The sequence below is a fragment of the Halichoerus grypus genome, chromosome 3 (assembly GCF_964656455.1).
Source record: "Halichoerus grypus chromosome 3, mHalGry1.hap1.1, whole genome shotgun sequence".
Classification (NCBI taxonomy): Eukaryota; Metazoa; Chordata; class Mammalia; order Carnivora; family Phocidae; genus Halichoerus; species Halichoerus grypus.
This window is the reverse complement of record NC_135714.1, coordinates 24881463-24907844: the sequence shown is the minus strand read 5'-3', so window position 1 is coordinate 24907844 and position 26382 is coordinate 24881463. Positions and strand designations below refer to the sequence as shown.

The 26382-nt window shown below is 38.7% G+C and overlaps 1 protein-coding gene and 1 long non-coding RNA gene across 19 annotated transcripts in view; one reads left to right on the top strand and one right to left on the bottom strand.

Annotated features, from left to right (window-relative positions):
• Positions 1 to 26038, bottom strand: part of PCDH7 (protocadherin 7) — a 415867-nt gene extending 389829 nt beyond the window's left edge. For 17 of the 18 annotated variants that reach the window (XM_036071940.2, XM_036071942.2, XM_036071945.2 and 14 more), the window contains exon 1: positions 21758 to 26038. In XM_036071940.2, coding sequence (XP_035927833.1) covers positions 21758 to 24958 — 3201 coding nt within the window. In that variant the 5' untranslated portion in view covers positions 24959 to 26038. Of the gene's footprint in view, positions 1 to 15168; positions 15445 to 21757 lie in introns of those variants that run through there. The other variant, XM_036071956.2, reaches the window with a different exon arrangement.
• LOC144381329 (uncharacterized) overlaps positions 1 to 26382 on the top strand; it is a 220354-nt gene that overhangs the window by 192796 nt on the left and 1176 nt on the right. The gene's annotated exons all lie outside the window — the stretch shown is intronic.

The window sequence follows — 26382 nt, the reverse complement described above, 5'->3', positions numbered from 1 at the left end:
AGTTAACTATATAAAGCATATTGAAATATTTTATCTTTACAAAGATGGTTTTAGCCAACACCTTTTTAAAAACCATAATATAGATTGCCATAATGGAGAAACACTCAAAAATGCATTGAAATACTTAAAGTATTAAGGCACATCATATATCTTGTTCAAATGATTAATTATACTGCTCTATTATGATTCATGAAAGAATCCACCATGGTACTTGTGGTACAAATGACCTAAGTGATAAAAATAACCTAGATTATTAAATCCTCAAAAGTCTGCTGCAACAAACATCTATGTATGGTTTACTAGACTCTACCCAATTAAAATCTTGGAAAACAAAGAAAAGAAGAGGAAAAAAAGAAGGAAGGACGGAAGGAAAAATAAAAGAAACAAATGCTTCTCTTCCTTCAGCCAGACTTACATAGTTGAAATAGCCATTGTTAGCTGGAATGTTTTTGCAAGTCAACTTCCAATTCCTACAAATAGTTGCTATTATTAACTTATTAAACCAGAAATATCCACCAATGTAAATGTACTCTTAATAGAATATTTCAACCATTACCTTGAGGGAATTATACAGAGATTCTGCAAGTTTTTGTAGAAAGTAAATGAGGTAGATTTCAGGAACAGTTACTGAAAATAAGGCCTCAGGAGACTGGAAAAGTGGGTACTATAGAATTCTAAAAGCCTACGGAACAGAGATGCCAAAACATTAGAAGAAGGATTACAACCAAGGCTGACAGTACTATGTTGCCCATTCCGGAAGATCTACTCCTCTGTTCTCCTTTCAAACTGCAGGCTTCACAACTGAAGCTAATTCCCAAAAAATCAATCTGGTTGTTCTTCCAATAAGTAACCTCCTTTTTGGGTCTTTTACCATGAGGCTGGACAAGGACATTTTACAAATGTGGTCCTACTGCGGCTTTCTTCAATACTTTTTAGAAATGATAGAAATATAACTTAGAATTTTTAAATTATCATCTAAGTTAGGGTTATCAGTCTCTGTTACCTCCTGGAGGTGTGGTGCTTGCAGACCAAAATTTACCCTAGGATTTTAAAAGAGACTATTATTTCTTTAGAGGAAAAAATTGTGTATGTGTATATATTTATGTTTATGTTCATATTTATATTTATGTGAACTCAGTACATATATGTATATATATGTATGTGTGTGTGTGTATATATGTAGTATATATGGAGTAATTTGACTCTGAGTGACGGAGTGGCATTGGACTAAACAAGGGATACCTTACCGCCACCTGGACACAAACCAGAGGTCTGTTGTGAAGTGACATCTTTAAGAGATCAAGGGATCAAGAATGATAGGAGAAAATTCAACCAGGGTTGTTTTGTTTCCAAATGTTTTCCTCTGTGTTCTGGATAGCATCTCATATGAATCCTTTCATGAGAAAGTCTCACATCAGGCTTTTTGTTCATCCAGAATCCTCCAGAATAGAAATATAACTTGGAGAGGCAACATCTTAAAAGCTGTCATCGACCAGTCACTTAACACAGGACCATCTGAAAGCCAGCTGATAACAAGTACCAGTGTTAATAGAAGACATGATAGGTGCTCAGGGGAGAAGGAGAACACTAGAAGAAATGAAAAGGACCTAAAAATAATTAGAAATTGTAAAAAAAAATCATTATGATTTTTCTTGGGAAACCCCACGGCTATAACACTTTTGATAATCGATGCATAAAATAAATACAAGATATAAAAATACAAGCTTACATGACTATTTTTAGGAAAATATAACTTATGACTCAGATGAGTTGCTGTATTTTTCAAAGTTGCCTGGAGAGGGTGTAAATATTCCAGTAATGTTGCTGTGATTAAAAGCATCTATATAACTCCTCTTGGAAATCGCCTGGCAGCCTGTGTCTCTTTTCTTTCAATCTCTTCAATGATAGTAATAGTTCCCATTTGAAGGTGATTTGACATCAGCAAATTACTAAAAGTCATTCAGAGCCAAGTGTGAAGGATTCAGAGTGAACAGTTATAGTGAATAAGTTCAGTTTTTGGTCAAAATCACAGAATGGCTAAAAAGCAGTGAGGCTAACTGAATTGCTCATTAAGTGGTTCTAATTTTAACAGTAAAAGAAAAAAATCCATTAGAGATGCATAAAAAGCAAAAACCTGTTGAAATGTAAAGGAGGATGGGGTGTGGAGAAAATACATTCAAATTCCAATCCAATGAGAATAGTTAATGCCCTATGGCCAAGGTTGCAAGACTGATGCAGAAGAAATAAATTAAAGCCACATTATAACTTCCTTGTATGGTAATTGTCAATTGCCAGCCTCCCTAGGAATCACTAAATCCTTCCCAGGGTACGTATAGCTCCTCTCATAACCCTTAACCATACTACAGTATAATTATTCCTTTGCCAGTCTGTCTTCTCCACAAGACTCTGAGCCCCTGCCTTACATTCCAAATACAATGGGACATCAATAATCGGGCATTAAATAAATGAATGAAGAAGACTCATTTGGACACGTAACCTCCAGTTGTCTTACTTAAGGTCTTTCCTGATTCAGGATCATATAGGTTGGTAGGAACACATCTTAGGCAAACTTTGAGTTCTACCTTTGCTTTTAATAATTTGTAGTTACGCCATCAAGGCATATTGGAAATCCCAAATTTGTTAGTCCTTTGTAGCTTTCTCAGTGCGACTGAGATACAAAAACTTAAAAAAAAAAAAAATTCAGTGTTTAAAATATTCTTATCACTGCTCCACTTGGTACTCACTGACATCTGACTTCCTCTGAGACAGTGAGAAAACTCAGCCTGCTTGGCGGGAAAAATGAAGATAGAGCAAGTGTAAAAGCTTACAGGATGCCACTGCAGAAAGAAAAGAGCAACACCTCAGATATCTTAAACTGACTCTGCTGTAGAGGATCCTGAAGGATCGAGGGAGACACAGATTGCCTATAGTCCAGTGTCTTCTAGGAGACTGCCGAATGCAGAATGTCCGCTTCACTATCATTATTCTAGCAATCTCCCTCCACAACTTGAAACCTAGTGAGATGGTTAATAACTTTTCTAAAAGCAGCTTTCAAAAATGCCAGTATGCCTCCAAAATTTCAATGCTCACTGAACTGATTATTATTATTAGTTTGCAAAGATAAATGTGTGACTAATTTAAAAACAAAATAGTTTGACTTTGTGAGGGTATGCGAACGTGCACTCCTGTGTGTGTGTGAAAGAGAGAGATTGAGAGAGTGGAGGGTTGAAGGATCACAGAATGTTATCTTTTACCCTCTAGCACTTTCCTCAAAGCTTGAATTTTTTTTCAGAGCTTTTCAATTATAAGTTTAGGGGGGCAATGTAGGCAATCATGAAAGTACAGAAAAGATACAACTTCCTATCTCTATTCCCTTAGTACTTTTATTTTTTACTATCTTTTGCCTTTGATGAAAAACTTCCTCTCCACCCATTTTTTTCAATTATTCAAAAAAACAGCCCCAGTAAGAAACCAGCTTAAATGAGGAAAAAAAAAAAAAAAATCAGCCAAATATTTTTTTTGGCCCCTTGAACAAAACCCTCCTTTTATTTTTCTTTTTGTAACTTGAGACTTTCCTCTCCAGTTCTGAAGTATGTTTCTTTTCCTGTCTTCAATAAGACATTTTTTGCTTTTACTAAAAGTGATAAAATAATATGTCTTCAATTCTCTTGCAGATGAGTGCTAGGAATAAAATGACAACATAACGCTTATTTTTGATAAGAAGATAGTCTTAAAAAAAAACAACAACACTAATTCTTCTAAGAAAATAGGTTGGCTGCAGTGTTTAGCACCATCACTTCATTTTTGCTTAATCTCCCTCCATCCTCCCCAAAGATTGTTTACCATAATATGTAATAAAAATTACATTCATCCAATAGCCAATGATTCACTGTTTGATTTTTACAGCTTCTTACCTTTCCCATGAAGAGACAAATAAGTTAGAAACATGAGATAAAGAAAAGTTGAGTGATCTGCTCCACTTCAGAGATTAAGACCAAAATAAATCTTATAAAACCTGCATCTGCCTCTCAGCCAGATTGTAGCTGCTAATGCAGAGGCATATTGTATGGTAAGGCATGCTTTTAGATGTGAGGATCTTTCTGCATTTCAACATCTCTTTATAGGAAGCAGAATGTGATGAATAGTTTCTTTCTTTCTGACGCTTAACAAAAGCAAAACTAAATTCACAACTCAAATGGCAGCGCTCTTACTAATGCTACAAATCCAAAAAGCACCACACAGGTCAACTGTGAACACAAGGTAAGTTGCACAAGCATGAAGGACACAATAATTGAGGACTAGAAATGTGGCTGGATTTCCTTTGTGTAGGCTTCACACAAATCACTGTCCTTTTCTTTGCATGGAGGCTCTGTGGCCTGAAATGTAGAACTGAGCATTGCTGATGTAGAGAAGAGAAAGGCAGACAGACATATTTATACAGATGATAAAAGTACTATGTACGAGTGAATTTATTTTATAAGCCATATCTGTTCTTCCTTCATATTGCACATCCACTGTCAACTGTAATGTGACACAGTGGGGACACTTTATGTCCCTTAAGGAGGTCATATCCTCTAATGATTAGCAAACAATATTATATGTAATATTTAAAAGCATAAACATACAGGAAAACAAAGGTCTTCATTAAACCACTTCTCAGGCTTAAACAGAGCAGTTACATGATTATAAATGTTTCTTTGCCATTAGGAGTCCCTGCCTTGTGCTGTAGCAACAACTGTCTTGTTTTACAAAAAAAAAAAAAAAAAAAAAAAATCAAAAAGTTCAAAATTCATAGCAGTGAATTCTCAAGGATACATAAGCACGCATTATTATTACTTGCTTACTGTTTAAAGTAGGTATTCATGCTATTTATTACTGAATATTCAACACAATCCCCACTTACCTATGTGAATAGAAAACACAACTCACAAGGTGTATCCAGGAATCACTTTTTAGAGTGATAATAATATACGCAGAATTTCACAAGGTTCTTGTAATGTGGTTTTGCAAAACACACTTTTTTTCTTCTGTTTTTCCCTCCCTGAAAGTGTACCAATATCTACATTGATGTTTACAGATTTCATAACTGATTGCCCATATTCAGATGCTAAATTTGAAACAGCTTTCCAGCTCAAACCAAACGGTATCTACTTTACTTATACTGTACTGATGTAGTCATTTTAGAATGTATTAAAGATGCCTGCATTTAGTAAGCCAATAATAAACAATGACTAATTTCCAGAGTAGTTTGGCTTTAAGATGGTTGTTTCCAAACGGGAGTGAAACATTTAAGAGAATGTTAAAGAGGTGGTCTGTTGGGTTCCATAAGAATTCAAGTAAGGCCCGGAGGAGAGGAGGTGGATTCCTTACCATTTTATTATTATTTTATTTATTTATTTTTTTTCTTTTTTTAAGATTTTATTTATTTATTTGAGAGAGAGAGAATGAGAGAGACAGCACATGAGAGGGGGGAGGGTCAGAGGGAGAAGCAGACTCCCTGCCGAGCAGGGAGCCCGATGTGGGACTCGATCCAGGGACTCCAGGATCATGACCTGAGCCGAAGGCAGTCGCTTAACCAACTGAGCCACCCAGGCGCCCGATTCCTTACCATTTTATCCTACTTTCTTTCCATTAGTTGGAAATAACTGCAATGCTGGCAATATTTTGAATACCTATTATTAATGAAACAAAATTCTACAAATTTTTAAGTGGAGTGTGGAAACAACCACCTCAACAATTTGATTCAATAGTTTTAAAGCTTAAAAGGTTTAAATCATTCCAGTAGTATACAAAGATCATTTCAGAGCATAAGATACAAAATTACTACATAACAGAACCCAGAGTTATATTACAAAGGTACATGTTCAGAGACATTTATTCAGTTGAATAAACATTCTATAATAAAAAGTGTCATCAACACATTAAGAAAATGTTGTCATAGCAAAAAATTAGTAAATCATTATTTTTATAAGGAATGTATTTCAAATGGGCTTTGGTTGTACTCATTCACATTTTAGGGGACTGAAAACATGTCTCATAAAGAAATAGAATAATATTATATTTTAAGAGGAAAACTATGACATGATACAGGTCATATTTTAATTGAATGTTTAATAATGAGCAACTAATTTGAGGAAAACCAAAATAAATTACAAAAAAAAATATTTTATAAGGAATTCACTTTTACTTCGCTTTCTTTCAAATGTTGTGAATATTTAGAAACCAAAAACCAGAAAACGAAAAGAGAAACATGTATTTTCTTTCTGGTAAAAGGTAAATAAAATGTATGTTTTAAAAATCTTCTAGGTAAACTTTTATTCTCTATAAAAAGGCATTTCCTATCCTAAATAAAATGGCAATTTATAAAAATAATGAATTTATGTTTCTTACTTGTATTAATAATATACATAACAGACTATGTGAATACTGAGTGAAGTAAAGAATACTAAGGTAAATGACAAAAAAGGAAAACATATTAATGAGGTGTTCCCAAGAGCAGAGAGTGGGTAGAAGGAGGAAGTGCCTACTAGTCTAAAATCTACCTTCCCATCTTTTGATTTTAACTTTGATTAAGGTTTACAATGGTACTATTAAAAAAAATTGGACTGAGTGACCTAATTTCAAGAACAGAGTATAAAAGATATTAAGATAGGACGGTTGAAACATCACTGAAGCCTTTAAGAGAAATACGTGAATCCAATTTCATTCTCCTAGAACTAGTTGACTATAAATTAGACATGTTCTGTCCACTTCGCATATACACAGTGGTTGAGGGTGTGGCCCCTGTTTTTGACCCTCTGCTCGGCCACTTTACAAATTGTGTTGATCATGAGCAATTACTCAACCCTGCTGTGCGTCACTGTCCACATCTACAAACTAATGATAATCAGCTCTATTTCACAGGGTAGTTGTACCTATTTAATGAGTTAATATAAGTAAAATATGTTGACCAGTGCATAGGATATGGCATGTAATATAAGTTTAGCTATTATTATTTATGTATTACCCCACTGAAATGGAATTTCAATGGGGAAAGATTGTTATCTGTCTTCATTGTTGTTGCTTCTCTAGTGTTTAGAACAATGCTTTGCCCACAATTACGTAATTGGCATACAATAATCACTCATTCATTGTTTGCTCTGAAATGGTAACTGTATTACCCTGTGTCTGTACATATATAAATGCATATACATATTATACATACATGTACACGCACACAGACACTAGTTTCTTATTAAAGGTAAAACATTAGAGAAAAAGGCAAGAAGTTTTAGTAATAAAGTAAATTAAATGTTCCTGACCTAATAGAGTGTGCATTGGTTTGGAAAAAATAGGTATTACCATCTTTTGTTCCTAATGCTGTATAGACATGCCGTCTGCATCTAAAATTGATCCTTGTGTTCAACAGTTTAATGCAACAAAAAGCAGATTCAGATGCAATTAAAAAAAAAAAAAAAAAAAAAACCTTTAAGTTGATGCCACGATTATTGTCATTTCCCTGAAAAAAAAGAACTGATTAATCTGCCATTTTTAATATACGAGGTCAAATGTAAAATTAGCTCTAGAAGCTTAGAAAGGTAATTCTTAGAAAAAGTCTATTCAGCTGTCATGGTCCATTGCCTAGAAATTCTGACCAAAGGGCAGAAAAGAAGGAGTTCCTCTTCCTGACTTTTGATGAGTTTACCCTGTATTACCCTAACAAAATCACCAGTTCCTACATCCCACTGGACATATATAGAGTTCCTAGGCTGCTCATTACATATTTTATCACATGAATTTTTAACCTTATGAAGCAAATAAAAAGGCACAGTAAAAAAAAAATCCTCAATGTGTCCGTGGATTCGTGTAATGATGCAGTGTATTGAATGCATATATATCAATAGTTGGTGAAGAGTCACTCAGAGTATGGGACCAGCTTCAGTACATGTTTGGCAGTTTCCATATGCCATGAGAACTCAGACCCACTGGATCTTTGTCAGACCAATTAAACCACTGTGCATGAAAATCCACTGAGACTCTCCTTAGAAAAGAGGGATTATTAAACCTACATTATTATAGTGTCAACCGACTCTTTCCCCACTTAACTCCTACTGCTTCTCCTTTGGATCTTAATGCTGAAAATATACTAGAAATGTAAGACTACATATTACTATCATCATTTAAAAAGACCTCCTACATTTGTGGAAAACTTCTTGGACTACTTTATATAAAGATTGATTTTATATTAATTAATATACTTAGATGCACTTATTGGTTGGCAAAATTAAAATAACTAAGATGCTACTTAATATCACAAATCCCTGTGAAGGCTGAAAATTGCAGGAAGCATTCAATGATGTGCATAAAAATTTAGAGTTAATAAGCTAAAAAATGAACTTCAGTTGTATCCCCCTAAAATTCATATGCTGAGGCTCCAAACCCTGATGTGACTGATCTGGAGCTATAGCCTTTATGGAGGTAATTTGGTTGAAAGAAGTCAGAAGGTGAGGCCCTGATCTATTAGAACTGGTGTCCTTAGAAAGAGGAAGGGAGAAGGCCATTTGAGGACACATTGAGCAGATAGCTGCCTACAACCAGGAAGAGAGTCTTCATCACAAATGAAATTTGCCAGCACCTTGATCTGGGACTTCCGGTGTTCAGAACTGCGAGAAAATAAACTTCTGTTACTCAAGCCATCCAGTCTCTAGTATTTTGCTACGGCAGCACTAGCAAGCTGATACTGATTCTCTTTTAAACCTGCTAAGAATACATAGGAGGTATTGTGGACTAGAATAAAATGCATACTGCAACCTATGTAAATTAAAATCTATCAGGGATACTATGCTAAATATGTAAATATGTAAATTAAAATCTATCAGGGATACCACCATGCTAATAAAAATTCTCAGATTTGGTGAGAGAAGTACGTTGGAGGGGAGACGACTATAGGGAGTTAGTGGACCCTGTTATATGGAGAGGGATGGGATCTAGGAGAGATTCTGTTTTGCTTTTCCCCAGTTACATATGTCACATGGAGATAATAATAAGACCCGCCTCTTGCAGTTGTTAGAAAGGAGTAAATACTATAATGTAGTACACCCCTTAGCAGAGTGATTGTTGCAGAATAAACCTCAGTAACTGATGGCTCTTAGAGACTAGTCATGATGGGTGAAACAAAACTTCCCAGGAAAGTTTGCACGGAAGAAGGAATAACTGAAAAAACGATGGAATTTTTTAAGTGTCAAAATGGATGATATCAGATATCAAACTGTTACAAGCCATTCCTAAACCACTTGGTTTACAGCAGTGAGCTCTTTCTTCTCCTTCACTATCGAGACATCAACAGGCACCGAAAGTCTTTCTGATAATAACTAGGACGTGTTGCCGTAGGTAGAGACACACACACCTGTTGCAGCTTAATCAGGGATCGGCGTAACTTTGAAGAAATGAATCAGGAAAAGAGAATAGCAGATGCTTCAAATAAGCAGTAGGACAAATTAAAACAAATGCCCCCCCCCCAAAGGAAAAAAAACAAAACGAAGAAACTTTTTAATATAACGGGTAGTGAAAATATGCCAAACGTGTAAATGCATCTTAAGAAGGCTTAGAAAAATTTATGGATGACTAGAAATATTATCTTAAATTGTGGTAATGCTTGACAAAGCCCCAATTGTTTTGTGACCCCCCCCATAAACCCTGTCATGTACTCAGAGCGGGGGTTGTTACGTAAAATGACAGAGGACGGTTTCAATAGGCTTCCGGACTCGAAAGGACTTACACAAGGTCACACTGGCCAATCAGTGACAGAACCGGGACAAGAAGGCAGATGTTCAGATTGTCTTATCCAGCTCATTTTCTATTTTGCCAGAGGCCTTCGAGAAGTGAACTACCGAACAGAAGTTAGGAATTTCAGGGGCTCCCACCCAGAACTGTTGTAGCCTGACCTACCATCTGTAATCAGAACTGAGAAGGGGGCAGTGTTAAAAATTCAGGTTTCTAGGCTATAGTGCAGACCTACTAGAATTCAATTTCTGAGAATGGATGAAATTAGGACAAGAATCAACTACATGGCAATAATGTGGCCACTTTTTTAATTACAGTAGTCTTATAATAATACAAGGGAGAAGGTGAATATGTTGCTAATGCAGTGGTTGTGGGCTTTTCTTTTTTTCCTTTTTTACTTCTTTGTTCCTATCTTTCTCTCAAAAGTATGGGAGCAGAAAATGAATGGAAACAGAGCAGTTGGACATGATATTCCAGACTAAAAACAAAACCCAAACCAAACCGAAACACCTGGTCTAAATGGGAGGAAGTGGGTGTTTACTACTTTTTGACACTAATCTTGCAATCATATCAAGCCATGTACCGTTCTTATGGTTACTGGGGCCTCGGGCCAAAATTCAAGGCCACAAACATTTGCTTTTGTCAGACCTGAAACTCCTTTTTCTGATATAATCTCATTACATCCTGGATGCTTAGCTGGAGTTGGAGACACTTGGTGCCTTAACAGAGTTCTAGTCTTTAAAACTACTGAAGGTTACTCATCCTTCCCCTAAGGCCCTAAGCAGAATCCTCATTTCTTCAGGACTGTTGATCTTGTGAGGTGCTGACCTAGTTATCTGCTTAAAGCAATTTACACCAGGGTGCGCCAAAGACTAAACCCAACTCCTTCAGAAGTCACTTGCAATTTGCACTTGCAATATAAGAGTGCTCCTTAGAGAAGAGTCCTCAGAAGAAACCAACCTCCTACACCTTGACTCAGACTCCTAGCCTCCAGGACTATGAGAAAACACATTTCTATTATTTAAGCCATCCAGTCTGTGGTAGTTTGTAATGCCAATCCTCACAAACTAATACACTGGGCTTTTTTTAGCATTTCCAATAAAAGAGTATTCTCTTAAAAAAAAAAAAAAAAGAGTGCTCCTTAGAATATGGGCTCCTAAGGAGTATTTTTTTTTTTTTTTTTGAGTAGAGTTGACACACAATGTTACATTAGTTTCATGTGTACCACATAGTGATTCAACACTAAGTAGTTGTAAGACATTTCTCAGCTCCCACTTCACTGCTCATCACTCCAAGAGCATATTCTCTCTTCTAGACCTCTTTCCTTAGTAAACTAAGTGCATGTTTCTCTTTACAGATATTCCAGGCTCTCACCTTTAAAAGTGACGCTCACCATGGGCTTTCAAAATAAAAATGGAAACTTATACTTTATCAGTGAGCATGCATTGGTACAGTGAATGAATAATAACTGCAAGAACATATAAAGTGACAAATACAGACACTCATGCCTATGCTTGGGCATATACGTATCTATTTTTTCCATAAGGAAAGGGATAATGATAAAGATAAGAATCTGTACAAGATGAGAATAAGGATCACAAGAAAAATACTGAAAACCAGCGTGTTGGCATGTTTCTTCATACCCCTTCAGAATATATCAGAACTCTACTGGGTGAGCAGTGCCTCCCTTACTTGCTTTGCCTAGTCACTTAATAGTTTAATTTTATCTTTTTTAAGGGTTTGGTGTTGACACCACCACCAAGGAGGAAGGAGAGAAAATGAGAGTATTTCTCATTTGCTACTGAAATGAGAGTCAGACCCACACAGAGAAGGCAGGGACTCTAGCCAGCCCAGCAGGTAGCCTTTTATCATGGAGAAGTCCAGCCAGCAGGGAAAGCAAATAACAATTAGGACACTCAGAGTCTGATATAAAAGTGGACATACCATAGTCCAGTAATCCAATATGAAGGGATCTTCAGGATATCTAGCATCAAAGCCCAAGCCCTTTGTTTGTTCAACAAATATTTATGAGTGTCTCCTATGTGTTAGGCGCTGTACTACGCACTGGGAATACCATGATAGACCAGACAGATTTGGAGGCAGTCCCTGTGAGTTTCATGTATATACCTTGCCTACCTTGCCTATTTTTGCACTGCCTATCTATGTAGAGACTTGTTCTAGCCATCGTTTTAATTATATGCCAAAGCCTTGCACTGTGTATTAAAGATTCAGCAAATTAATACAATCTCTATAAAAGGAATGGAAAAAAATCACACACATCCAAGAAAAGTGTTTTGCAAAGTTATAGATTGAAAATTATTCCCAGAGACATATTTCAAACTGTGGATTTACTTCTTAAGGGCCTTGGATTTTTCTAGAGATAGCCTCAAAAATATAGTTAGGCTTAAAGTGACTTACTCAATTCTTAAGGTGTTTGTTTGTTTTAAATCACATATGGTGTTTACAAATCCAGTTAATTAATTAGATCTGCACATTATACCCACAGCCTTTTTGTTTTTTTGTTTTGTTTTTGGTAGCATTAATTGCAGTTTATGACTGCAAAAATGTTTGACAACCTGGGGCATGTTCTAAGGAGTTCTTCTGAAGTGATTTCACCCAGATAAATCAGAAAACAGACCGTATTCAAAAGCACAGATTTCACAACTTTCCCCAAGTGCTCGCAGTACACTTGAATTCCGACCCGATATTTCTTCAAAGACTTATAAAGTTCTTAAGCTAGTTCCATCAGTCATAAATAAATTGTTCCTTGTTTCAGTTTCCTCACCTCAGAAATAACAATGGTGCTTTTCCTCACAGATTGTTCCAAGGAGCAAATGAGCAAAACATAGCATTCAACGCTTTGAAACTTAAGAAGCATGATGCAAATATAATCTATCATTTTCTGCTCCATAATCTTCTTTATAATATATTAATTTCATGAGGATAAAGACTCTATTTTATTATTTTTTGCATAGCCAGTACCGGTGCTGATATTAGATGTGTTAAAAGTGATTAAACCAGTCTCTAACATTCTCATTTTCTTCTCTAGATTTTGTGATGGAAAATAAAATATTATCTTATCATTTAAAACAAAATATCCCAATGCTGAAATTTATAGGGTATCAGGTAGTTTGTTCTCAGTCTGTTTCCATCTGTCCACAGGCACCTCCCTACATGGTAAATTCCAGTAATCACAAAGGAGGCTGATCAAGAGACCCGAGGTGGATGACGACTGGGAGCAAGAAAGGTGGAGAAAGAGGGAATTTGTGCAAAATAGGAACCAAAGGTGACATGTTCAAAGATTAAAACACACACACAAACACACACAGAGAAATGATCATAGGCTTTTCTCAAGCTTTTTGCTGGTTGATGAATGCTTCTGGAATGGTATGCTGTTGATGATTCTGATTCAGCTCAATAGTACACTAAAATCTTTGGGAGTGTTATTTTTTTGTTTTGATTTATTATGTTTTTCCAATAATAGCCATAGTTTCCCACCCAAACAAACTGCATCAGTGGTTCTGAACCCTTTTCAACTGCTTCCACAACAAAACACATTCTTTTCCATGGCAACCAAGAATAGGAACACATATACACAACTGAAATAAGGAGTGCACACAACAACATTTACTCTTACTATATGGGTGATGTACTTGGAATGGTTGTGTTTTATTTCACATCTTTCTAATTGTGGTAGAGATGCACTAAATTGATTCATGCCTCAAAAATGTGTTGCAACTCAAGTTTTCAAAAGGCTTCCTTAGAATGTTCTTTGTGAAAGTTTTTATGTATATCCTCTCTATGTGGTTGCAGTTAGATTATCCCAAAATTCTGGACTTCTTTCCTCTATACTTTGTTTTCGAATTGATATGATTTGTTACAGGATTCACACTTTAAGTATACCTAAGGAAGTTTACTATCTTTGATGAGGAAACATGACATTTTCAAGAACCAGGAAGTGGTAACTGTTCTTTCACCAGCTTCTTATACTGGTCCTTGTGCTCAAAACAAATTGAGAACTTGAGGATAATTAGGTTTTATTCAGGAATTTCACTACAGTTTCAATAATATTTCTGAAAATGTCATTTTTGCAAAATTAAACAGCTAATAAAATAAAAATCTTGAAATATATACATTAGAGATTTACATGGGTTAAAGTACATTTCCTATCACTCTACATTTTAGTATTCTTCCAATATTTATTTATTATTATTGTTTTTTAGAGAGGTTGTGTGTGTGTGTGTGGTGGAGGGGTAGAGGGAGAGGGAGGGAGAGAAACTTAAGCAGGCTCCATGCTCAGCGCGGAGCCCAACATGGGGCTCAACTCATGACCCAGAGTCATGACCTGAGCCAAAACCAAGATTTGGATGCTAAACCAACTGAGCCACCCAGGCGCCCCAATATTCTTCAAGTATTTATTTATTTTTATTAAAGGGCTTTTATATTGACAATAAATCACCAAAAAAAAAAAAAAAATCCCAGGAATCTGGCATTCTTAGTATTTCAAAACTTTTGGAAAACTTCGTAGGGCAGATGATATGGTAAATGTACTATAAATTTATCAAACTTTACACACAGAACACTTATGTTTGGGCACAAAAACACATACAACAAACAGAGACAAATATATAAACATGGAGAGTTAGAGGGACCACCCAGTGGATTCCCTGACTTACCTAGAATACTACTTACACAACTAAAATTCAGCCACTCTCTCTCTCAACAATATCTAAATTCTGAATTCTCGGAAGCAGCCTGAATTTATGTTATCTGACATCAAATAGAATAGCCTTCAGATAAATGTACCACAAAAGCAGGAAGCCACAAATTCCTTCTGAATGTTACTACAGTGACTTCAGGAAATCTAAGTGAAAGATTGCAAATTTTCTTAAGGAATTTAACAACAAAAACTTAAAAATTCTATAGCTAGTACAGATTCTTTGGTCAATATTTCAAGATTAAGGATAAACCAGTCCATTGGCAGTAACTGCTTAATACAACATTAATCTCTCAAATTTGTTTTACAAACAATACTTTTCATAAATATTGCTCAAAGTCCTTGCATATAGATGTGTAGGAGCACACACAAATACACACAGTGCCATCTAGAAATACACATGCAGAATGAGCAGGAGACACTATATTTTATTCTAACACACTATCTCACTGGCCTGGAAAAGACTGTGATTCCATAGCCCTTTAAAAATATTGATCAACTTAGGATTTTATCAAAAGTTGGTATTTAAGGTATTACAGACAAAGACTCAATAGGCTTAATTTTCCTAGGTCCACACAAAGCTAGAATCTCAAAAGTATTGTTGAAATGTGCCTTGGGATTTTTTTTTTTTTTTTTTTTTTTTTTTTAATTTCTGCTAACCACCTCTTTGAGAATGGAATTCCTGGTGATTTAGACATCCATTAGTAGCACATTTCTTTATTAATACTGCTTCTTTTATAAGTTTATTTATTTCAAAAGTATTTTTCCTTAAATGAGGGGGAAAAAAAACCTTGAAAATCCAATGCACAACAAGGGAAACAAGCAGTGATTGGCTGACACCCCACGGCCAAGGGCAGGCTCCAGCAGGTTTCGGAGTAGCAAGGTCATCAGAGTATGGTGCATAATGGAGCATCATATTAGAGTGGAATTCAGCCAAACACAGTAATGTATGGATGTAGACGCATCTGAAAGAAGGAAAATAAAGATTTATGCAGATTAAAAAAAAAAAAAAAAAAAAGCCTGAGGAAGAATTTTCCCCCAATGTCTTATACCCAATCAGAATGCTGTGGTAAAGGTTTTGTTGCAGAGTATTTTTATTTACAAATTATCTGTTTGTAAATAATAAAAATGCTCAGGGGGAAAAAAAGTTAACTTGTCAGATGAATCCTACTCAGAAGCTTTAATAGTTTTTTTGTTTGTACACAGCATTAGAGTTCAATACAAACATCACCAAACTCCTGAAAATAAACCTTTATTCTGCCTTTAAAACATTAATTCACCAGAAGTGATAATTAAGATTAGTTTTAGTGGTTTCAGCTCAATTCTTCTTGGAATGTGATTTCTCCCGCAACACTAATGCTAAATAAAGCACTGTGTAATGTTCCAAAACAGAGTCCTTGCTTTAGAAAAGATTCTAAGGGCTTTTAAAATAAATAAGAGAGAAAAGTAAAGCTGACTCAAGATCTATATGAACAGATCTTACTATTTCTATAGAGTCACAGTAAATAAATGGATGGGGAACCTTGCTATAGTCTAAAAACTGCTTACATACAGCTTAAACATAAAGCTCTAAACAATTATTATACTAAATTTCCAGCATAACCTCCACCACCATCCTGTCCCAGGAAAAGAAATGATGGTAAAATATCTAATAGCATGGGTAGCTATTGTGAAGCAATGGTTGTCACACTACATTCAGTTTTTAAAACAGTTCAAATTTTATTCTTGAAATTAATATACTCAATCATTGCATTTTATCACTATATAAAATTTAAATATGATACACTAGAGTGATTAATTGCCTAACAAAGGAGGCAATCCAATTGAAAAATTTAAAAACTGTCACATTTTTAAAAAAATTTGCTAGAAAACAAATTTAGAGGAAAACTTAGTTCACGATTGTGTGTTAAAGACGCTACGAAGGTAGAGCACGCCTGCAGAGTTGGCAAAACGTAAAGGAGCATAGAAGGCAAATAGAATCATCTATATTGGTGCAAAAGGTAAAAGATTATCCCAATTAGAATGCATATAAACTTCCATACACGCTGTATAGAAAGCTTCTATTAATTTCAATTAAAATTATGTTTTTATTGAGGAGATACTAATCCCAGATAGGAGCTTACATCTGTTGTCACGGTTCTGTTAAAATTAAAAATTCTGTCAATTAACCTGTTGAATATATGTTCTAAACAATGTTAAGTTACTTCAATGAGTGTCATCAATTGCTATTTTACATAGGGGAAAAGAACCATTACTCTCTTTTGAGTATCTATAAAATTTGAATTATAATTTCCCCAATAATTTACAGATAAAAACTAGAGCCTAAAACAGAATTCTATTCTATTGCAAAAAAGTCAGTCTTCATAGCCAAATATATAGTTATACAGACACAGGTAAATCTCAGCAGATTTCTGTCTCTATTGAAAGACATACAGAGAAAGTTACATAAGTTCAATTTTATTCCTAGAGGTAGTATGATAAAAAAAAAAAAAAAAAAGAAAAAACAAAAGCACTGGCCTCTGCATTCCATGACTTGTATCCACATTGGATCCTCAATAATCTTGTGATCTCAACCTAATTACTTTACCATAAAGGCCTCAACTTCTTAAGTTTCATTGCATCAGTCAAGGAACCAGCAGAAAACCAAATTCACACCCCAATGGTACAGACAGAGAATGTCCTCAGTCTCTCTTCATATAAAATGAAGGAACTGGTTTGGATGATATCTTTTAATTCTAAAATGTGATGACTCCAGTGATTTTAGATACAAACACTAAATGGTCGATTATATCTTCTTTCAATTTTATATGTGTTGAAAGTTCAAATATGTTCCATATATTAATAAATGAATATCACAGTGAAATAAAAGTCTAATGGCATCATAGTTGGTCTATATGAATATATCTGTGTGTTTGTGTGGAGAAAGAGATACCAGGTGTACACTTTTCCACAAATAATGTATGTAATTACTCAAAAATAGAAGATAATAAGAAAGAATGATTTTGCTATATTTATCCAGCTGCATGATTTACTTAAAATCTATAAATTGACTCTGTGGTCTCATGTCTAAGTTATTTATTGACTTGGGGTAAGTTTGAGATAAGTTTCAAATTGTCATACTTGGACTCCCATAAAAATTTATATATTCAAGGTAGATCAAATCAGTGGATGACCCTTTCCTTTCGCATAGACATCCAGAGATCTAGGTAATGTTGCTTTAGTACATATCTCCTGACTAAAGATGTAACCTTTCATCAGTTATTAGTCACTTGTCTATTATATCAGGCCAAGTGTAAGAGAAATTCCACCATATGCAGATGCACTGTACCTCCTAAAAGTGTTTTTGGTTATACACAGCAGAATCATATTGTAGAAATTATGCTTATCAAATTGAAACTAGAAGCTGTGGTTGGCATCACTCTGAAGACGCATTTCTACTGTAGTATGTATGTATGGTGTAATGTATATACACAAACAGATTGACATGTAGTTTTCTCAGTGCTGAAAACTCTAATAGATGATGGCAAGTCATCCGTTTGCTTCCAGACTGGAAGTAATTTAAAAAAATAATTTCTGCCATCTTTTTAACTGAGTATACAATGAATATATTGAATACAATTTGATCAATTAAAGAGAACATTATTCAGACTACATTCTGCAGTTCCAAAGGCAAGGGAAACTATCACTGGACTTAATACGAATTTTTCTTGAGTATTTCTGCATCAGCTACAAATGGATTTTTAAATTAATGTTTATTCAAGCTGTATCTTCTCTACTCTTGCCAAAAGTAAAGTACTTTGCTTTCCATTTACTAAATACAATAAAATTTTTACTTGCCAGTGCATTATCTAAATAACAGCATGGCATGAATAAACTCAACAGGACCTAAAAATAATAAACAAAGTAGTAACTATACTTTTATATGCTTACTAATCTTTTGGAATTATATTATTTTTTAAGAAAATTGAAAAATATTTAACACATAATAAAACTCTGAAGATTAAAAAGTAAGTAGGAAAATAGAATGCCTCTGTCTTTATTTTACAAGTCAAAAGCACAATTGTATTTCCAAGTCACAAAACTTGAACAACCACTAAAACCAGGTTTACCAAGCAAAGGAAAGGTGGACACTTAATCTCAATAATGTTGTCAATGATCCACATTCTGCTCAACTAGACACATTATTTACTTGAGAGCAAAGGCTTTTGTTTGAACTGCAAAGGCCTGAACTATGGAAACCTGGGCTACATCATCAGTTTTGCTAAGGTGTGATTTTCAGAAAAGAAAAAAAAAAATATAGCAACTCTGCAACACACATCTAGATTATGCCAAAGAGGAACTATAGAAGCTTGATTTGAAAATTTCTAGACCCTGTGAAAACAAACCAAAAAGGGGGAAGGGCATTATTTACAAACTTATTTCCACAAAGCTATTTAATTTATTACAATATAACCATTAACAGGATTTAGGAGCAACACTTTGAAATGTCTAATTCTTATGAAGATAAGAACACTGTAAACAGATATCACTTCCATTGTATCACAGGTAAAGAACTATGGTAAGGCAATTCAAGAAAATTATAAATAAAATGAAGCCTTTATGTCAGATGAAATCTCTGATTTTTAATTAATCCCTATCATAAGGAATTAAAATATGGCATCCCTCAGGGTTTTCCTTAGATAAATTCAGTATCAAAGGGGGGAATTATAACAAAACCTTGTGTTCTTTATTTTATTTTATCTTACATCAAATTTAACCACAGAAAATACATTTTGGCAGTTGTATAACAATTAAAGTTAATATCTTTTTAAAATGAAAATAGAAAATCATCTCCTTATGGTACAAGCAAAAATCAGAACAAAAAAGATCCTTTTTATTGTGTCAGATGTCTAAACAGAATGTAACTTTGTAAATGGATCCCTTGTCCCCTGACAGCAATATTGAAGAGATGAAGAGTATCAATTACTATTACTAATTACATTAAGGGGAATGTGTTTCATTCTCCTTTATTTCATTTTGGCTCAGCTATTTATTATGGTTAAAACTTTACACATCTTTTGAATACTGAACAACATATAAGTTTTCCAGTCACTTTTGGCAAACTGCATGATTTATACCGATGGCTTTGCAGGTTTTCTATTTTGGTATATGGACTTCTTTGTTCTGTTAAGAGTCTAACACCATACATTAGTTTATTTATAAGCCTATCACTTTGCCTTTTAAACAGGATGCCACAACAGTCTTGATATTGGCTGTCTTAAATGCTCAAGAATATAGAGCCAACCTCATTTGATGAGCCAAATAAAGCTTAAGTGACAGCACAGATCATATGAAGGCGTTGTATAAAATATCTATAAATCTGCCACTTGGTATGTCCCCTCCAAAGTTTAAGATTACACAATTTAGAATGCAAATGTCATTCAGCCACAGGACAAAACATCCTATTAGGTTTACAGCGAAGAAGTAAACATTCTGCAGAAAGATGTCTTCACACACGTTTGCACTACAAGTTATCATTTTCCAAGGAAATTTCTGTAGATATAAATTTATTTGTGGGTGTTTCTAAGTCGATCTTAAAAATGTAGTATTATCTTAACTAGATGTGTCCTTGTTTACAAAACTGATAAAAGTACCACAAACAAAACAAAAATCTTCTTCTAACTCCAGGTAAAGCAATAACACAATAAATATAAACCCTCCCCTTAGTAAATTTCAGGTTAAAAGAAATAAGTAACTCAGGCTCACCGGCATCACATATTTTCAAAAGCCATTTAATGTAATGAAGTTCAAGCCTGCATTTTCTTGAATTGCTTTGACAATTGGATATAAAACCACGTTAAGTCTGTTTCTCCTTATCCAAATAGCTACAGTAAGGTACTATAAGTAGCAAATATTTCTTTAGGAAATTGATTTTTAAAACTATGAAAGTGATAAAGAATTAGTATCTCTTTTCTATGTCTTCAATGAGCCCATCAATAGTATCTTTAATGATGCTATAAAACAAGTTTTTCTTTTGCCTTAATTCTTCTCAGATTGCACATTCCACATGCAAAGCATATTTAATAGAAAAACTATTATTCAATATTATTTGACAGTCATAAATGTGTTTTTTGAGATGAGTTCTCAGGATAAGAAATATATGGTATTTTATTAGTGGGGTTGCTCCAGCATTAGACACAGCAGTTTCCAAAAGGTTTTACTGGCTGAGTGTCAGACCTTGGTGGGTGTAAAAAGTAAACTTTGTAAGCATTACATATATCACACAAGCAAAACTTCCAAAAATAAATTTTCTATTTTCTGAAGTTCATCTCAAAATATGCTTTTTTAAACTGTTTCCACATTTCACTGAAAAACAACTGTATCAAATATTCCATATAACCTTAATAGTGTCAGGACATCACAATGCAGACCAAAATTTTCTTGTACACAGTGCATCAAACAAGAACATTTCTGTTGCTTGGCTTAAATAATAAAAGGGTCCTGTACTTTACTTTTGCTTATAAACTTTTAATACCAAACATGAAGAATGCAAGTGCTAACTGCATAGCCTCACAGAAGTTTGTTACAGACACTGAAGTATTAAAAATGTATACGCAAACAATGAATCATGGAACACTACCTCAAAAACTAATGATGTAATGTATGGTGATTAACATAACATAATAAAATAAAATTTTAAAAAATGTAGTTTTGCATGATATTTGCATACCATTAAATATTTTTAAACCAACATTTATGTCAAAGTAGTCAGTATTTAAGTATCTCAGACTTGGTACTATATTTGCATGAGCCAGCCTCCGTGATCTGTAAAATCCTACATAATACATTAACACAGTTAAAACTTTTATAGTGTCCAATTTGCATAGGCACCAGTAGTAACTTTAGAAATTTTCTCCCTGGATGTAATTATCCACTTAGTAGTCACAAAACAAAATAATTTCAGGTCAAAACTAACCACCCAAACAATATATACATATTTATCTTGAAAACAGAAAATGTAGGATGAATTAGTACTGTCAAGTATGAAGTACTGCCTACTTTGAATATGTTCTGAGGTAGCTTAGTAAACACTGGTTTGGTAACTTGCAAAATGCAACGGTGCACCTTGCGTAGATGGCCTGTATTCAATTAATGATATATGAATTAACATTAAATTACTGCCATTAAATTTTTAAATAATAGCTTAAAAGAGAGAAAACAAAACTTCACAGAAGATGCTCTGTCTCAGAGTTATTAGCCTTTTGTGGGATATTTAAATATATTTGGAACACATCTTACCTGTTTGCTGTACTTGTTATTGGTTTGACAGCTGTATTCAGAGCAGTGATCTGATCCAATTGAAATGTTGTCTCCTGCTCCCACAAATGTGTTGGCTGGTGGTAGATCTTGTACGGCCTGGTGTTTTTTTCCTGCAGTTGGTGACTGGGGGTGAAGCTGGACAGTAGGCAACGGAGAACTAGATTTGTAATGCCTGGCCAGGTCAGGACTGCCGGGCCCCCCGTTAACGGATCGGTATCGCCCCATGCTTGGGCTGTCTGACAGCTTCTCATTGACACTATCATACCTCTGTCCATTTGGTTTAGAAGCTTCTACAGTGACAATGCTGCTGTAGAGAGGCTGCTTAGACTTTTTGTTTTTCTTGTCCTTTTTAGGCTTTTTAGATTTGTCGTGCTGCTGGGGTGTAAAAAAGTCTTCATGATCTTTTTTGCCAGCTTCATAGCCATTTTTATTTTTGGACCGGCAGTACCTTGCCATCACTACGATTAAGATGATTAGAATCACTGTCATAATTCCAGCAACCACCCCAATGACAATACTGAGTCTCTGTTTGCTAATTTCATAACTTGGGTCACCAGCTATATCCTGGGTGAGTGGGGTGTGCAAACTTCTGGCTATCTGGGAGTCAATCACAGTTGCATTAGAAACACTTTCATTGACAAACACATGCACCAGAGTCGTGGTGGACTGGGAAGGCTGTCCACTGTCATTCACTTGCACCACCAACCTGTGCAAGCCATAATGCTTTTGGGTGAGTTTTCCCACTAAGGAAACCACACCACTGGTGGAATCAATCTCAAACAGCTTGAAGGGATTCCCTCCCACAATGCTGTAGTTAAGGTCTGCATTGATGCCATCATCACTGTCTGTTGCCAACACTGTAGCTACTACTGTCCTGACATTACTTGAAGGTGGCAGTAAAGTGTAGGAAATGTTTCTGGGAAGGGTAACTGTGGGAGCATTGTCATTCTCATCCATCACAAAGAGAGAGACTGTGGCTGTGGCTGATCTGGGAGGATCCCCCCCATCCACAGCCTTGACTCTGAAGGTGTATGTGGTCTGATGTTCCCGATCAAAAGACATTGTGGAGTAAATGGTCCCTGTGTCATTTTCAATGGAAAAAATGTTACTGTTTTCCTCTATGTAGAGGCTCATCTCTGCATTGCGCCCCTTGTCTGCATCCATCACCGTGACCATCCCCACCGGGCTGTTGGGCTGCAAGTTTTCTTTCACATAAAAGGTGAAGACGTCCTGCATAAACTTAGGGTCATTGTCATTCTTGTCAGCAACCTGCACAATCACCGTGGTGCTGCCCTGCAGCACTGGGATGCCTTTGTCTTTGGCATTAACTTTAAACTCATACCTGTCTGTCTGCTCTCGGTCCAGCACCGTATTGACAAGGATGTCCCCAGAATCAGGATCGATGGCAAAGATCCCCATCACGGAGGAATCCAGAGAGTAGGCAATCTCCGCGTTTTTCCCACTGTCCGCGTCTGTCGCCAGCACCGTGGCCACCCTCTCTCCAGGGATGTTGTTCTCTGGAAAGTAAACCTCCACCACGGACTGGCCGAAGAGGGGCGGGTTGTCATTGGTGTCCCCTACCTTGACAACCAGGGAGTTGTTGCTGGAGAGGCTGGGGCTGCCCGAGTCCACCGCCACAATGACCACGCTGAATTCCCGGGTGGTCTCATAGTCCAAAGGGGCCGAGGTGTGCAGAAAGTACTTTTTCTTGTTCTGGTCGCCCTCTGTGTCGCTGGCCGGCTTGAGCTGGAAGGGCACGTCACCCACCACGGTGCAGGTGACTACCCCATTCTCGCCTTGGTCTCGGTCGGACACCTGTACCAGAGCAATGGGGGTGTCGACCAGAACATCCTCGGCCACGTTGGCCACCCCGTCCTTGAGTGGGATACGCCCGATCTTGCGGATTTCAATGGACGGAACATTATCGTTCTCGTCCTTGATGTTGAGGACCACTGTGGCCTTGTCGGTCTTGGGGGGCTGCCCGCGGTCGCGGGCCATGACGGTGAAGCGCAGCTGGTTCACCTCCTCGCGGTCGATACGGTGCAGGACACTGAGCCAGCCGGACGTCTCGTCCAGGCGCAGCAGCCGCCGCACGGATTCGGTAGCCGCTCCGAACACATACTCGATCTGTCCGTTGACCCCCACGTCCAGGTCGGCGGCACGCAGCTGCAGGATGGGAGTCCCTGGGGCGCTATTCTCGGCTAGGTCAGCTTCGTACACGCTCTTCTCGAAGCGGGGACTGTTGTCGTTCACGTCGGTGATGAGCACCCTCAGGATGGCCTGAGAGGAGCGAGGCGGGTCGCCACCGTCGCGCACCCGCAGGGTCAGCTCGTAGGAGTCGCGTTGTTCCCGATCCAGCGCCCCCTTCACGATCAGCTGTGGCTGCTTCTCGCCATCCGGGGTGTCGGCCACCTGCAGTTCGAACACGCTGCTGCGGCCACCGGGGTTGGTCCCGCCGCCGCCCTCTGGTATGTCCGGCCGCCTCTTGGAGCCGCCGGGGCCGCCGCCGCTCGCGCCGTTCCCGCCGCCCCCGGGGTAGGGGGCGCTGTCGGCAGGCCCAGCACGCCGGCCTTCGCCGCCGCTGCCGCCGCCGCCGCCGCCGCCACCGCCGCCACCGCCCCCGGGCTCCTGGAGCAGCTCGTAGCGCTCGATGCCGTTGCGGCCGAAGTCACGGTCAGTGGCGGTGGGTAGCAGGTAGAGAGTGCCCACCGGCCTGTTCTCCTCCACCGTGAGCGTGAGCACGGGTGACGGGAAGGTGGGCGTGTTGTCGTTGATATCGAGTACGATGACCCGACCCTCGAACAGGTCCACCCAGCTCTGCGAGGGCCCGATCACCGACACTTCGAAGTCCAGAAAGCACTCGTTCTCGTCGAAGATCATCTGACACTGGGGCAGCTTCTCGCGGTCGATGCGCCGCTCGCTCGTGCTCAGCTCGCCGGTGAGGTTGTCGATCTTCAGGTACTCCGACCCCGACTCGAGGCTGAAAGTCACCTCACCCGAGCCGGTCACGATGCCCAGGTCCGAGGCGACGTTGCCGATGCGGACGTCCGCTGGGCCCTCCTCGGCCAGTCGGTATCGGAGGAGTTGCTTGGCGGCCGCCAGGCTGAGCGAGAGCGGCAAGAGGAGACAGCAACCCAGGCACCAGCCGCGCGCCCATCCCGCGGTCCGCATCCTCAGCATCTTCTCCTGCTGCTGCTGCTACTGCTCCTTCTAATCACAGCCCCCTCGGCGCCCCCCTCCTACGGGGCCGACCGCCTGCCCTCCTCACAATCTTCTTCTCTCTCCGGGAAAGGAGGGAGAGGAGGGAGGGGGCAAGAGCACCGTGCGGAGTCGGCCAGGGGGACCAGCGATAAATCCTTCTTCTTTTTTTTTTTTCCTTCTGCTTCTTCTGAAAGTTATTGTTTCATAATTCATGCAATGGGTGCTAATCGCCCGCTCGCCGGCCGCCGTTCAGTCGCAGTACTCACAGTTCACGGGACACTGCGCGCCGCGGGCTCGGCGCCCCCCCAAAGTCATCCCCGCAGCGGGCGGAGGATCCCGAGCTCCGGTCCCCGCTCTGTCGGATGGGGGCCGGAACCGCTCCGGCAGGCGGGCGGTGGAGCCGGGAAGCGGCGGGGAACAAGCCTGCAGCCTCCCCCGCCTGCCAACCCCGTTCGTCTTTGCTGCTACTCGAGTTGAGTCCAATTCACGTTCCAGCCACTCACTCCAGACCCAGCTTCTGCTCCGGCTGCCCAGGCAAACGTGAGTTGCTTCCTGCACGAGGCGCTGGGGCCAGCAACAAGCCAGTCTGAACTCTGACTCCGCTCTGGCAGCGGGGAGCCACTCAACAGATCGAGAATGAAGAATCCCTGGCAGGTCGCTTCGGGCACCGTGCAGTGGAGACCACTCGCGTCACACAGCGGTCCGCGTCCGGGTCCCCCCCGCGCGCCGAAGAGCAGTCCGAGCCATCTTCAGAGACGCCCAGAGAGTCAGTCCCTTCTCACCCCCAAGAGCTCGGGTTTCTCTTTTTTTCTTAACAACTCTGCGCAAGGTCATTAGTCACGAAGCCGCCGCCTGAAACCGCAGCAGCCGTTCGCCCGCGGGGGCGAAGGCTGAGCCGTGCGCACCGCGCGGTGCCCAAGTTTGGGTTCGCAGCCGCAGAGTCCGTGCCTTTCCTCACCTGCATTCGGCCCGCAATTCCGAGCACTGGGATCTGCAGCGCTGTGCGCGATTCAGGGAGGAGATTGCAGGCTCTCTCTCTCCCCGCTCTCTCTCGATCCCTCCCCTCCCTCCCTCTCTCTCCTCCCTCCTCCTCCTCCTCTCTCCTCCCTCCTCTCCTTTCCCCTTTCCCCTGCTCCCACTCTCTCTCCTGCACGCTCCCTCTCCTTCCTCCCAGTCCCAATGCTGGCAACTCGAGCTGAACTTGATCCCTTTGCAGTTCAAAGGTGAGCAAACCAGGCTCGGTGCTCAGGCGACGTTGGCCTGGCGAAAGCCCCTGGCCGGGCTCCCCCAACGGCAATTAACAAAGATGCCCAATTCTGTCCGGATTTCCGAAGAAAAGCCAAAGGCGCTGGGGAGGGGGTGAGCGGGAGGTGGAGTCAGAGACAGCTGCCAAGTAGCTTAAA